Genomic DNA, 11569 nt, shown 5'->3' with positions numbered 1-11569 from the left:
CAAACTCCCTCCCGTTATCACTATGAAATATGGAAGGAAGGCCAAAGTAGCAAAAAACACGATTATTCAGCTGCTCCACAACCTGTATTGCATGCTTTGTTGGGAGTGCGAACACAACACGGAATTTCGAAAAATGATCTGCAACATGACCAATATATTTAAAACTTCCTGATGGTTTAGTCTGCATGTCAATTAAGTCAATCTACAAACAAAGAAGTTATTAATAAGTTTCTATTCTGTTCTATTGAGCCTGAATTGTGAAATGAAATGAGCTTCATTTTCCTTTAAAAGATTCTCTCCATGTACCTTCCTTTAGCGGAAATTAGTTCCCGCAAAAATTAGTTCCCTTATTAAGGTAGCAATTAAAGTCAAATTCATCTTTTTAAACCTTTTCGAAGTATCGAATAAACCTAAAAACGAATTCCATATTAAATCACTGTAAATGTAGTCACTACATTTAAAGAAGCAAGCAAATTCATTTCAAGCCTCAAAAATACAAAAACTGCAGAAAACAGGACCATAAAGATACAATCCTACCTGGAGTCTTTCTAAAAAACCTTTTGGGATCATTGGCAGAAGTGGTGCTTTATTGAATTGAACTGCAGCAAGATTGCATATTGGACATAAGTTGATCCAAGCACTGACTACATCACGAGATATGTTGCAATACATCCTACACACCTGAAATATTGAATGAACAGAAAACGTTCAAGACTACAATGTACCTAATCCTATGAATAGGATGTGTTTTTTCAAAACTAACTAAATTGCATTTTGAAATCAAAACGTTTTTGTTCTGTTTGATATAACATTATTCAATATATAATGCAAAATCCATTGCAAAACAAAAGTTTCTTGTCTCTTGGAAATTAAATATGCCCAGAGCTCTACCTATAAAGACTTCTTATCCTAATGAAAAATTAAATTTTCGACATTTTGGTGGGTATGTTCTATGCGGATGGCCCCAAAGTACTTAAATATAATTTTTTAAGCATTAAAGGTCAGACATTAGTGTTTGTAGCTATTGTCTGAATAAATTTCTTATCAAAATTTTAAAATACAAACTGCTTTATATGTTTTTAATATGCCAGAGTGGATCGTTTCAATACAATGGTTGCTGAAAATTATTTGATAAAGATCCTCTGTTGTAGCAACCAGTTTGAATTGTTCCGTGAATGGAGGGTCATTCTTGTAAAGCCTTTTCTGAAAGAAAAAAGAAAACACTTTCTAACTAAAAACAAGGGAAGTAGAACTAAATATTAGCAGCGTAGTTTTGACTTTCAAAAAGTTGAATGTTCTTCAATCTCCCTCATGGAAATAATTTTTGCAGACCCTATGCATCTTTTATAATCTGATGTATCAGTTAACACCTGTTTGCCCTGTGAAATTAGTGTGTATGTATATAGTGGAATATTTAAAAGTGAGTGATTTTTTAAAGTCTAACCATCGAGATTGATAAAGGGGCCGTCCACATAGTACGTACGGTACGCACTAAGGGGGAGGGGGTGTCTTCTCAAAAGCGTATGCTTGCGTACAGGGGGTACTCGATTTTCGACATTTTGGTGCGTACGTACTATGTGGACGGCCCCAAAGTACTTAAACATCATTTTTTAAGCTTTAAAATTACACAGTATACATAAGTCCTTTCTTACTTACATCATAATTCACCTCTTTGTATACCCTATTGACAATTTGTAGAGGTGCGTAGGACATTATTCTCAGTTTATGTTTATTGATATAGTCCTTGAGATTTCTCGGAAAGTTACTGACATCACCATTAGCCTTCCTTACATTCAAAAACTCGACAATTAAGTCATATTTTTCTTTTGAAATAGTTTTCGAATTTGTTTTTGTGTTCTTTAACAACCATTCGCTAAAAAGCTGTTGGTGTTTTTCAAGATCCATACCTAAAGAAATAATAATCTGATGGATTAAAAGGTTATCAATAATTAATTGTATGATGAATCATGATTTGAAAACAGCCAAGAAAAGAAAAAAAGTACTGTAAAAACAAACCTATTCTCTAAAATGAAAAGCTTACAAAATAAAACCTTAGATTTGATAGTTTATTATCACTTGAAATGGCTTCTGCTAAAGAATGTGTATAAGATGAGTGATAAAAACAAAAAGATGTATATGATTTATCAACATTTTGACATATGTTGTTTATTTTAGATTAATATATAATATATATATGTCATGTACAAAATTTTTTGAAAATTTTCCTGGGTTTACAATTTGCATGAAATAAATAGAAAACATTTGGTATATAACATCTTCATTTTAAGAAGAAAGGTATTTGGCCATTCTTGGTATACATAATAACCAAAAATTATTTAATTAATAGAGAAAGAGAACAAAAGAGTTGTTAGGGCACAAAGATATTTTTCTAGCCGGAGATAGCTAAATTGTTAAAGGGTAGTTAAGAAAATTTATTTTTATTAATAAAATTTAAATTAAAAAATAATATCAAAGCCCTCCATCCACCTACCATAAAATGGTAGAAGAGCTAGCTGAAGATGGAACTGTCATCCTATTTCTAAAACAGTTTTCAAGAAAAAAAATTGGTTCAGCAATCATGTGGAAATTCAATATTTAATTTCACCACACGTGTGTAATCACCCTTGCAATGTTCTTTTTCCAATGTTTGAAACAAAGAACGAAAGCTATATACAACATTGACAAGCTTACGTAATGATCCATGACGAGAGAAATCGATTACATCACGCAGAGTAACTTTCTTATCTGAAGTCACAGTTAAAACGTTAGTGTCAGTACGTCTCAGTACGTCTACTTTGTACTTGTGTGTCGTTTGGTGTTTCGTTTTCACTGTCACGTCCTTTGTCATAGTCAATGTCAAGGTTAAAAAGAAAGGAAGGGCCAGAAAGCCACTTATATATCTTGAAAAAGAGCAACAAAATCCTCAACAGGTCTAGTAGGAGCATCGGCTGGATTGTTAGTACCAGGAACATGAAACCAAGACTCCCGCCAGGAACAACTTTCCTTATCTTAACAACTGTTTTCCACCCAAGTCTCTTTTATACTCTTCATAGTTTGTATCCAGAGGTTTGTCAGGGGTTTGTCCAATATCATTCAATTCTCCTCAATCAGACGTACAACCATAGGCTGGAAAAAAGATTGTTTGTAATAATTGATTATATCAAATTATGGGCTCCCCTGGCATTGTGTAAATGAATTGGATATCGCTTGGTTCTGATAATCGTCAGTTTATTAAGCAAGAGGAGTGCAATTAATCGTTAATTGCAGTTAGTGGGCAGGGAGGGGACAATTTTCCCCTCTTTATTATTCCTTTCTCTCCCACGCCCATGTAAAGCAATTCAATGCAGAGACTTCTTAACTACTATAACAAAAGAGTCAATTTCTATTACAAAGTTCATCAGCAGGTATTACAAAGTGCATTAAGCTCCTTGAAAACCTCTTGACATCTCCAGAAATATCTTCCTATCAGTCACACTTGATTATTGACCTTTTAAAATGGAATTATTATATAGCCAAGTGGCACCAAATGAAAGGAGCAAAAGATGACAAATTTATCCCTTAATTAAATCAATACTATACCTTTTTCATTCGTGTAAAAGGGACAGCTAATTCCATTTTTTATCATTCTCAGACGATCAGGAGTTGTTGGATATCTTTGCTGCAAAATATCTTCGTGGACTTTATCTATAAAATGCACCATTTTTTTTACTTTCGTTTTCTTATTACCATCTGCGATGGAGTCACTATTACTAACCGGAGTTGAACAAAAGACTATACGATGTCTTACTCCGGTTCCACGGGGCTATTCGGAGTTCAACTCCGTATGGAATTTCACTCCGGTTGGAACAGTAGAAAGCGAAGCGAACAGAAATCACAAACAAAGTTTTCAAGATCTTGCTGACTATTTTTCAAGATGCTAAGACGCTTTCAAAAGGTATTGACTCAAGCTAGTCCATTATTTCGAAGTCAAACAAGAACCTTTGTTTTGTCTACAAAGAATTTCAGTGAGGAGCAGCCAGCTCCAAAACACGAGATTAAAAATGTCACCATTATTGGAGGAGGGTTGATGGGCGGAGGCATTGCTCAAGTTGCTGCCCAAAATGATTTCAATGTTACCATTGTTGATGCTGAGGATGAATATTTGCAAAAATGTATGGTGATGATCACCAAATCCCTTGATCGCATAACAAAGAAGAAATTCCCAAATGAGAGAAAAGGATCTGCCAAGTTTGTTCAGGAAATTTTAAACAAAATTAAAACAAACAGAGTTGTGGAGGAAGCTTGTGCTGATGCTGATTTAGTTATTGAAGCTATCACTGAGAATATGGTAATCAAGCAAAAGTTGTTCAAACAGATTGATGCGGTTGCACCTAAAACCTGTTTGTTTACATCAAACACGTCATCACTTTCAATTACTGAAATTTCTGAAGCCACTTCTCGCAAAGACCAATTTGGTGGACTACACTTTTTCAACCCTGTCCCTATGATGAAGCTTGTGGAGGTTATCAAAACAGAACACACTTCTTCAGAAACTTTTGATTCTCTCTTTCAATTTTCAAAAGATCTTGGTAAAGCACCAGTTGTTTGCCGTGATACACCGGGATTCATTGTCAATCGTCTACTTGTTCCGTACATGATGGAAGCAATGCGAATGGTTGAGAGAGGTGAAGCAAGTGCAGAGGATGTTGATACAGCGATGAAACTTGGTGCAGGTTATCCAATGGGACCCTTTGAACTTGCAGATTATGTTGGTCTTGACACAACAAAATTTATCATTGATGGTTGGCATTCTAAATTCCCTGAAAATATTTTGTTCAATCCTAATGACACTTTGAATAAACTTGTTGAGGATGGAAAGTTTGGTCGAAAATCTGGTGAAGGATTTTATAAATATGGAAACTGAGACAAAACTTTAAAAATACATTTCTTAATCTCAAAATAACTCCTTAACACACTTGTCACATTACTTTATATACAATGTTATTGAGACGGTAATAACAGTTGTAAAGTTTCCTGCACTGCAGATTTCATTGGTATGAAAAAATGGTTATTTTTCATGTCACTTGAAATACCAGCCTCCCATTTCTACATTTATTTTTTTGAGTAATGAAAAACTCTAGCATCATTAACATCAAAATAATGACATAAGAAATTGTTTAGTGCGCACTTATATTGATGATACAGTAGTACCGTGAGTTGGTCTAATATGGACATCCCTCATTTAATTCTGACACCCTTCTTTAGAGAAAGGAATAATATTAAAGCTTGAATCACTGATTGGAAAAAGGATTATTTCTCTCTGACCACTAAGCAAAGAAAAACAGTTTCAACCTTTCTATAAATATCAGCTGATAAAAAGGGTGTCGGAATTAGAGGAGGGGTGTCGACATTAGACCAAGTTACTGTATGTTGTTGTTTAAAATGCTTAAGATTTTTCATAATTCAAAATGACATCATGATTAAGAATACGACAATTTTTTTTAAAGGATGTCAAGGTTGCAGGTTGATTGTTCAATACTACAAATGGGATAAATTTTTGTGGGGATTAAATTTTGCAGTCAAGCTCATCTGCAAAATTTTAGGATTTTGCGGGGACTAAATTTAGCAAATGGTATTATCAGGAGACAATATTTTCATGGTTTTGTTTCTTTTTACTTCCAATTTATACATACTGGTTGTTGAAGTATGCATTATTAGCGCTTCTCCGATGCCAGGTAATATTTTAAAATTAATTTGACTTAATTTCTTGGATGACACTGCCAAGAAATTTAATCTCTGCAAAAATTCACCCTTTAGTATCATTTGGAGCTTAAATTTACAAGTGTTCGTCAGGCTTTTAGTAGAGCAAGTTGTTTCAAAAATAATTTTCAAAAAAACATTTTTCAATGTTTAAGGGTCTTTGATGATAGTGAAAATGAACCTGTGAAACTCCTTGAAAATTTTCAAAAGGCACGATAAAAATTTTTAAAATCGATTATCTGAGGTTTTTAGTGATTTAGTTGATATATTTTTTTTAAATTTCATCAAAAAAGAATTTCATAAAAATGACAAATGATCCAATGTCTCATTATTTTTGTTTTAATCTTATTCTTTTTAGTCTTTGTTTGCTGTCCTGAGAGTAGTCATATTTTATGCTGTATAAGACAAAAATCTTTTACAAAAAACCCTTTGAGCTCTTTTAGCAAAGTTATCATTACATTATTATTTTTGCTTTGTATATTCTCAAAGTTTAATATTTTGTTGATATAGTACTTACTTAGACCTACAATCATCTACAAAATATTTGAGACAAAGGGGAGTTCCCGGTGTAATTTTAAACACCACAATTGATTTTTAAGCGCCTTAAACTACAGTTGGATTGGAAAGTAGAGTTTTAACTCTGAGTTTTAACATGAGACTTGTGACTTAGAACCTTAGGATTTCAGGATTTAAAAGCTCAAATTTGCTCGAATAAGGCTTGGAATAAAGCCTAGAAGCCACCAAACCCCTCTAAAATCGAAATATTCAATGAAAGAAAGTGGAAGTGCTAAAATAGCAATTCTCGCCCGAACTTTAAATTCTGAAAAAACGTTAAAATACATTAAATATCAATATATTTCGACGATGATTGTAGATACAGGACTGATACAGATCCTGCATATGAAAAATTCGAAAGATTCTAGACGGGTAGAGAGAAAGAGAGCTGAAAGTTTGTGCACCAATCATTTGCGTTCTTTTCATTCGGTAAATAATAACTAGTCTTGAATATCATGTCATTTTATCCAGTTTCATATTTTAGTTTTGTTGACAGCATTGGTGGTGCTATAACCAAAAGTTCTTCCAAATCGAAACTTCTCACCTGTAAAATGAAAAAAGAACGTATTATATAAGTTCTTGACATTTTCAAAATAGTTTTTCATAGGGTTAACAACCTTCATTAGGCCTGATTTTTTAAAGTAAAAGTTTTAAGCAAGTAGGTATTGCAAAACGAATTTACCACGAATTCAAATGACAGCCGAGTGGTTTTTAATCGATTTCATGCTATTTAGAAAAAGACCCAATTAAAATTTAATTAGCAGCTCTAAAGATATGATGGTGCCACTTTAATTGAAATGATGACCCGCTGAAAGAACTCCAACAATAACTGACATCCTACTAATGATCTTTATTAACGGATACAATAAAGGAATATGATTGGCTCAAAAAAACCTAAACCCTGAAAAGTATTACGACTTTCAAAATAAATTTGTTAACGATTTTCAAAAATAACATCAAAACTTATTTCACATGCAAAATAATACATCTACCCAACTTTTTCGTCAAAATCAGTTCTCAGAAAATAAAATACAAGCAAGTCATTTGACAAAACTCTACTGTAAATACAAAAGGCTCCTTGCTTGAGCTAGTTCACTCAGGATATTTATTTTCATAGGGTAAAGACCTAATTCTGTTTGGAAAGAAATTTGAAAGAGTTGAAAGGGAGTACCTGGCACATGTCCAGTGTAGTGTGGAACCATTCCAGAATCATGAATGTAGATGGGTTTTGTATCAATTTGTTTTTTCTGCGCTCTTCGAATAACGACGGGTGTTTTTTCAAGTGCTTTGGCTTCTAACGATTTGGTAGTGAAATCACAGAGAGCTCTCTTCGTGATGTCAGGGTAGCCCATTCCTTGAGAGAGAGAGAATAATAACAAATTTATTGCTGAATGAATAGCAAATTATACAGGGTGACATTTTGAATGTCTAGTCAGCGTAAGCGAAACACATTTTTTTCAAAGTTGTGTTTAAACAAGGTAAATGGACATTAATAAACACCTACCGATAGTTTCACGACTTTTGGGAACGAAGCCGGTGTAGCCAGATAGCATGTATTTCCTGGGATCGTCATTGTTATAAGTGTAAGGAGAAAGTGAATGTTGAATGCCTTTCGGGAAGTACATCTTTGTTTTCTTAGTTCGTGCAGTTAACGGGAGTTTCCGTTGCCCGTTCTCAACGCATTGTTCTTTAATCAGGGAACGTAAGCCGCTCTGTTGGTCGACGTACGTTTGTTGATCTTTCTCCATATGAGAAATGGCTTCATCCGTGAAGATAGCGTATCGGTCACCAAAATAATGCTGTCCCTTGGGTATGTACCCTGAAATGGATTTATATAATTTTAAGTTGAATCGCGCTTGTAATTTTCCAAAACATATAGCGTGGCTTGTTTTGAAAGGGGGAGTGGAACCTTTTCGACACTTAAATGTACTTAGTGCAGTTATCTCCTTTTGATGATAAAATCCAAAATTCTGGTTTTCAATTGTAGAACACAAAATAGACGCAAAATATCATTCAAAGTTTCAGGAGGTATAAAACCCTCCCTCCCTCCATCTTACCGGTGTAACCAGGCACCATGTTCAATCCGTACTTCTGATCTCCACCACATTGTTTATTTCGTGAACAAATGAGACCTTTATTCGCTGCATGTCTCTCCTTCCGAGCTGAATCTTTGTTTTTTAAGGGCGTCAAGACAGGCCCGTTGGAACGGCTGATCTCCGGTGCCGTCAAAAGATCGTGTGTCGTTTTGCCGAATGTTTCACTGATTTTGTATTTGAATTGCGGCATGTATCCACAGTAACTGAAGGAAGAAAAAAAATTTTGAAGGGAAAAAGTATGGTTTACAAAAGATACAAAAGATGGATTTGCTTGTGTGTAGTGCAAACAAAGGTTTTTATGTCAAAAAAAATATACAATGTGAAAAAATTCTCTTTTGTGTATTTACAAAGGAAAACCATTTTTGTGTAAGCTGACAATAAAGGATTAAAATTGAGAAAAGTGCAAGTTAAGAATGGCTAGCGTCAAAGTTTAATGCATGAAATCTACAGTTTTTTGATTTTCCAGAATCAGTGTTTGGTGTCTTCCAAAAAAAGTAAAAGATTGAAGAAAAAATGAAACAAACCCTGGGATGTGGTGAGGTTCTTTCGTTTCCAACGAGCTTTCCTTGAGGCGCATCATGTTGATGGTGATGTTGAAGATTTTTTTGGTGAAGAGAAGGAGACAGCGAATTGGTCGAGAAAAGCACCGATCTCGTTTGTGAAGAAAGAAATTAAACTGACGTCAGATAAAAAGCTGATTAAATAATTGACGTCACCTTCAAATCTTGATTTCAAAATGATTGAAAGGTTGTTGACGTTTCTACATGTTTCTTTATAAAAAAAATTTTGAACCCTTATTGGTATTAACTTTTTGGGTTTTAAGCCTAAAAACTTTATTAGAGACTGCAAAGACTAAAGAGTTCCTAGAATGTTCTTAAATTTTTAACATCAAAGACTCATGTGCTTACAAAAAACCTGCGTATCCAGAACTCGAGAGAGGCTTTATTTTTAGGCATACCGGATAAGTGGGATGGGGGAACCTGGGAACCTAAAGTGGGAACCTAAATGAACACCTGAAAAGTGGGATGGAGGAACCTAAGTGGGAACCTAAATGAACACCTGAAAAGTGGGATGGGGGAACCTAAAGTGGGAACCTAAATGAACACCTGAAAAGTGGGATGGGGGAACCTAAAGTGGGAACCTAAATGAACACCTGAAAAGTGGGATGGAGGAACCTAAGTGGGAACCTAAATGAACACCTGAAAAGTGGGATGGGGGAACCTAAAGTGGGAACCTAAATGAACACCTGAAAAGTGGGATGGGGGAACCTAAAGTGGGAACCTAAATGAACACCTGAAAAGTGGGATGGGGGAACCTAAGTGGGAACCTAAATGAACACCGGAAATGTGGGATGGGGGAACCTAAGTGGGAACCTAAATGAACACCTGAAAAGTGGGATGGGGGAACCTAAGTGGGAACCTAAATGAACACCGGAAAAGTGGGATGGGGGAACCTAAGTGGGAACCTAATTTTTTATTTTTTTTATTTTTTTATTTTTTTTTTTTATTTTTTTATAGCAATATATTTCGCACGTCTATTGACCTCCCATGAAACAGAACTTTTGATTTTACATTTTATAAAATTTTTTCTCCCTTTCTTTTATCAAACGCTCTTTGAAGACTTGTAAGGATGGTGCTTCAACAATATCTTCTTCTAGATCATTCCAAGGTTTCACATTTCTGTAAAAAAGAGAGTTGCTTTGGTAGCCTCTCATACCGTCATTAGCAAATTTCCTTTGAAGCTCGTAATCATGCTGACGTCGTGTTCGTGTTCGAGGAGTAAATTTCTCTGATCTTATAGACTCGTCATAAATGTGGAGGTTCTTGAAAACTTCCACCATATCACCAACTTGCCGCCTGGTCTTTAGGCTAGGTAGATTGATGAGTCGTAGCCGATCTTCGTATGAGTAGTTTCTATAGCAACTAACTAGCCTTTTAGCTCTTCGTTGGACGCCCTCGATTGCATTGATATGTTTGATTAGCCTTGGAGACCATACTACATGTGCATATTCCAAATGGGGTCTGACAAATGCAATGAAAAGCGTTCGAAACATATCTGGTGAGAGAAATTCGAAGCTCCTGCTAATCAAGCCAACGATAGAGTTAGCTTTCTTGATTTTACTGAATATATGGGCTTCAAAGGTCAGGTCACTATCGATTATCACTCCTAGAGCTTTTTCTTGGTCAACATGTTCTAGAACAGATCCTGATAGGGATGGACATATTTGATGTTCCAAAATTTACCCAGTGTTAAAACATGACACTTGTTCGGATGAAATTCTAAAAGCCAGTCCTTTGACCAAATTTTAAACCCTTAGAGTGCACTTATTCTCATTTTTGCTCATTTCCACCCTTACAGTGTACTTTGGGAAGCTTGGAAAAAAGGGCCGCACGTACGGTAGGTCGTTTACCTTGAGTGCCCCCCCCCCGTGGATCTATGCTTATGTGTATTGAAACGTGGCAAGCCGTGCAATATGTTCTATTTTACTATCAAACATTTTTAATTATGAAGTGTATTCACACGCTGTACTGTTTGGTTGGTACAGAAAGAAAAACGAGCTAGAATCCGTTAAATGCTAAGCGACCCCAGCCCTGACCCGAAAATTGGAGCTGCTAATAAAAAACAATGTGTATTGCATCAAGAGTGAACAAAAACTAGATCGTAAATAATGTTTTACTAGATTCTGTATTCAAGCAAATTAGATCCGTGCAAAAGAAAGAAGAGGCTCTAAGTTATCCATCGAGCTATGAACGAACTTCTAATTCCTTCTAGATTTGAAGATATGACGGTTTAAAGTTTAAAGTTTAAAGTCAATTAAGTCAATTTACTAAAAAGAACCTTTCACAAAGATGCACTATAAAACTGCTGATAAATAAACATGCTTTTTTGAGCTAATTGAATAAATAAATTCCCTTGATTTTATTTTCAACATTATTGTTTGCGAACCGTAATGTAAAAAGTAAATAACTGGTGTTCTTATTATGATAAAAGGTTTTTTCTTTCCTTGCATATAATATCTTTCTTATCTTTATGTATTTGTTTTTAAAGAAAAATATTTCAATTCTATTAATAATTAAACAACTTAGGTTCCCACTTAGGTTCCCCCATCCCACTTTTCCGGTGTTCATTTAGGTTCCCACTTAGGTTCCCCATCCACTTTTCCGGTGTTCATTTAGGTT

General features: G+C 34.9%; 2 protein-coding genes across 2 annotated transcripts; one reads left to right on the top strand and one right to left on the bottom strand.

Moving 5' to 3' along the window:
- The first annotated feature begins 3848 nt into the window (after nt 1–3848).
- Nucleotides 3849–6055, top strand: LOC136804984 (hydroxyacyl-coenzyme A dehydrogenase, mitochondrial-like). The gene has a single exon (XM_067061521.1). It carries the CDS (start codon nt 3914–3916, stop codon nt 4901–4903), a length of 990 nt encoding a protein of 329 aa, XP_066917622.1. The 5' UTR covers nt 3849–3913; the 3' UTR covers nt 4904–6055.
- Nucleotides 6056–6690: 635 nt separating this feature from the next.
- LOC136804995 (ciliary microtubule inner protein 2B-like) lies at nt 6691–9065 on the bottom strand. Its single transcript, XM_067061529.1, has 5 exons — nt 8915–9065; nt 8352–8593; nt 7799–8113; nt 7466–7648; nt 6691–6838 (listed from the first exon to the last, which is right to left on the bottom strand). The coding sequence occupies exons 1-5, from the start codon at nt 8968–8970 to the stop codon at nt 6768–6770; spliced, it is 867 nt and encodes a 288-aa protein (XP_066917630.1). The 5' UTR covers nt 8971–9065; the 3' UTR covers nt 6691–6767.
- Nucleotides 9066–11569: the final 2504 nt, after the last annotated feature.

This window comes from Clytia hemisphaerica, unplaced genomic scaffold (genome assembly GCF_902728285.1).
Source record: "Clytia hemisphaerica strain Z4C2 unplaced genomic scaffold, Clytia hemisphaerica genome assembly, whole genome shotgun sequence".
Taxonomy (NCBI): domain Eukaryota; kingdom Metazoa; phylum Cnidaria; class Hydrozoa; order Leptothecata; family Clytiidae; genus Clytia; species Clytia hemisphaerica.
The sequence above is the reverse complement of the archived record's forward strand: the minus strand, read 5'-3'. Positions and strand labels throughout refer to the sequence as shown.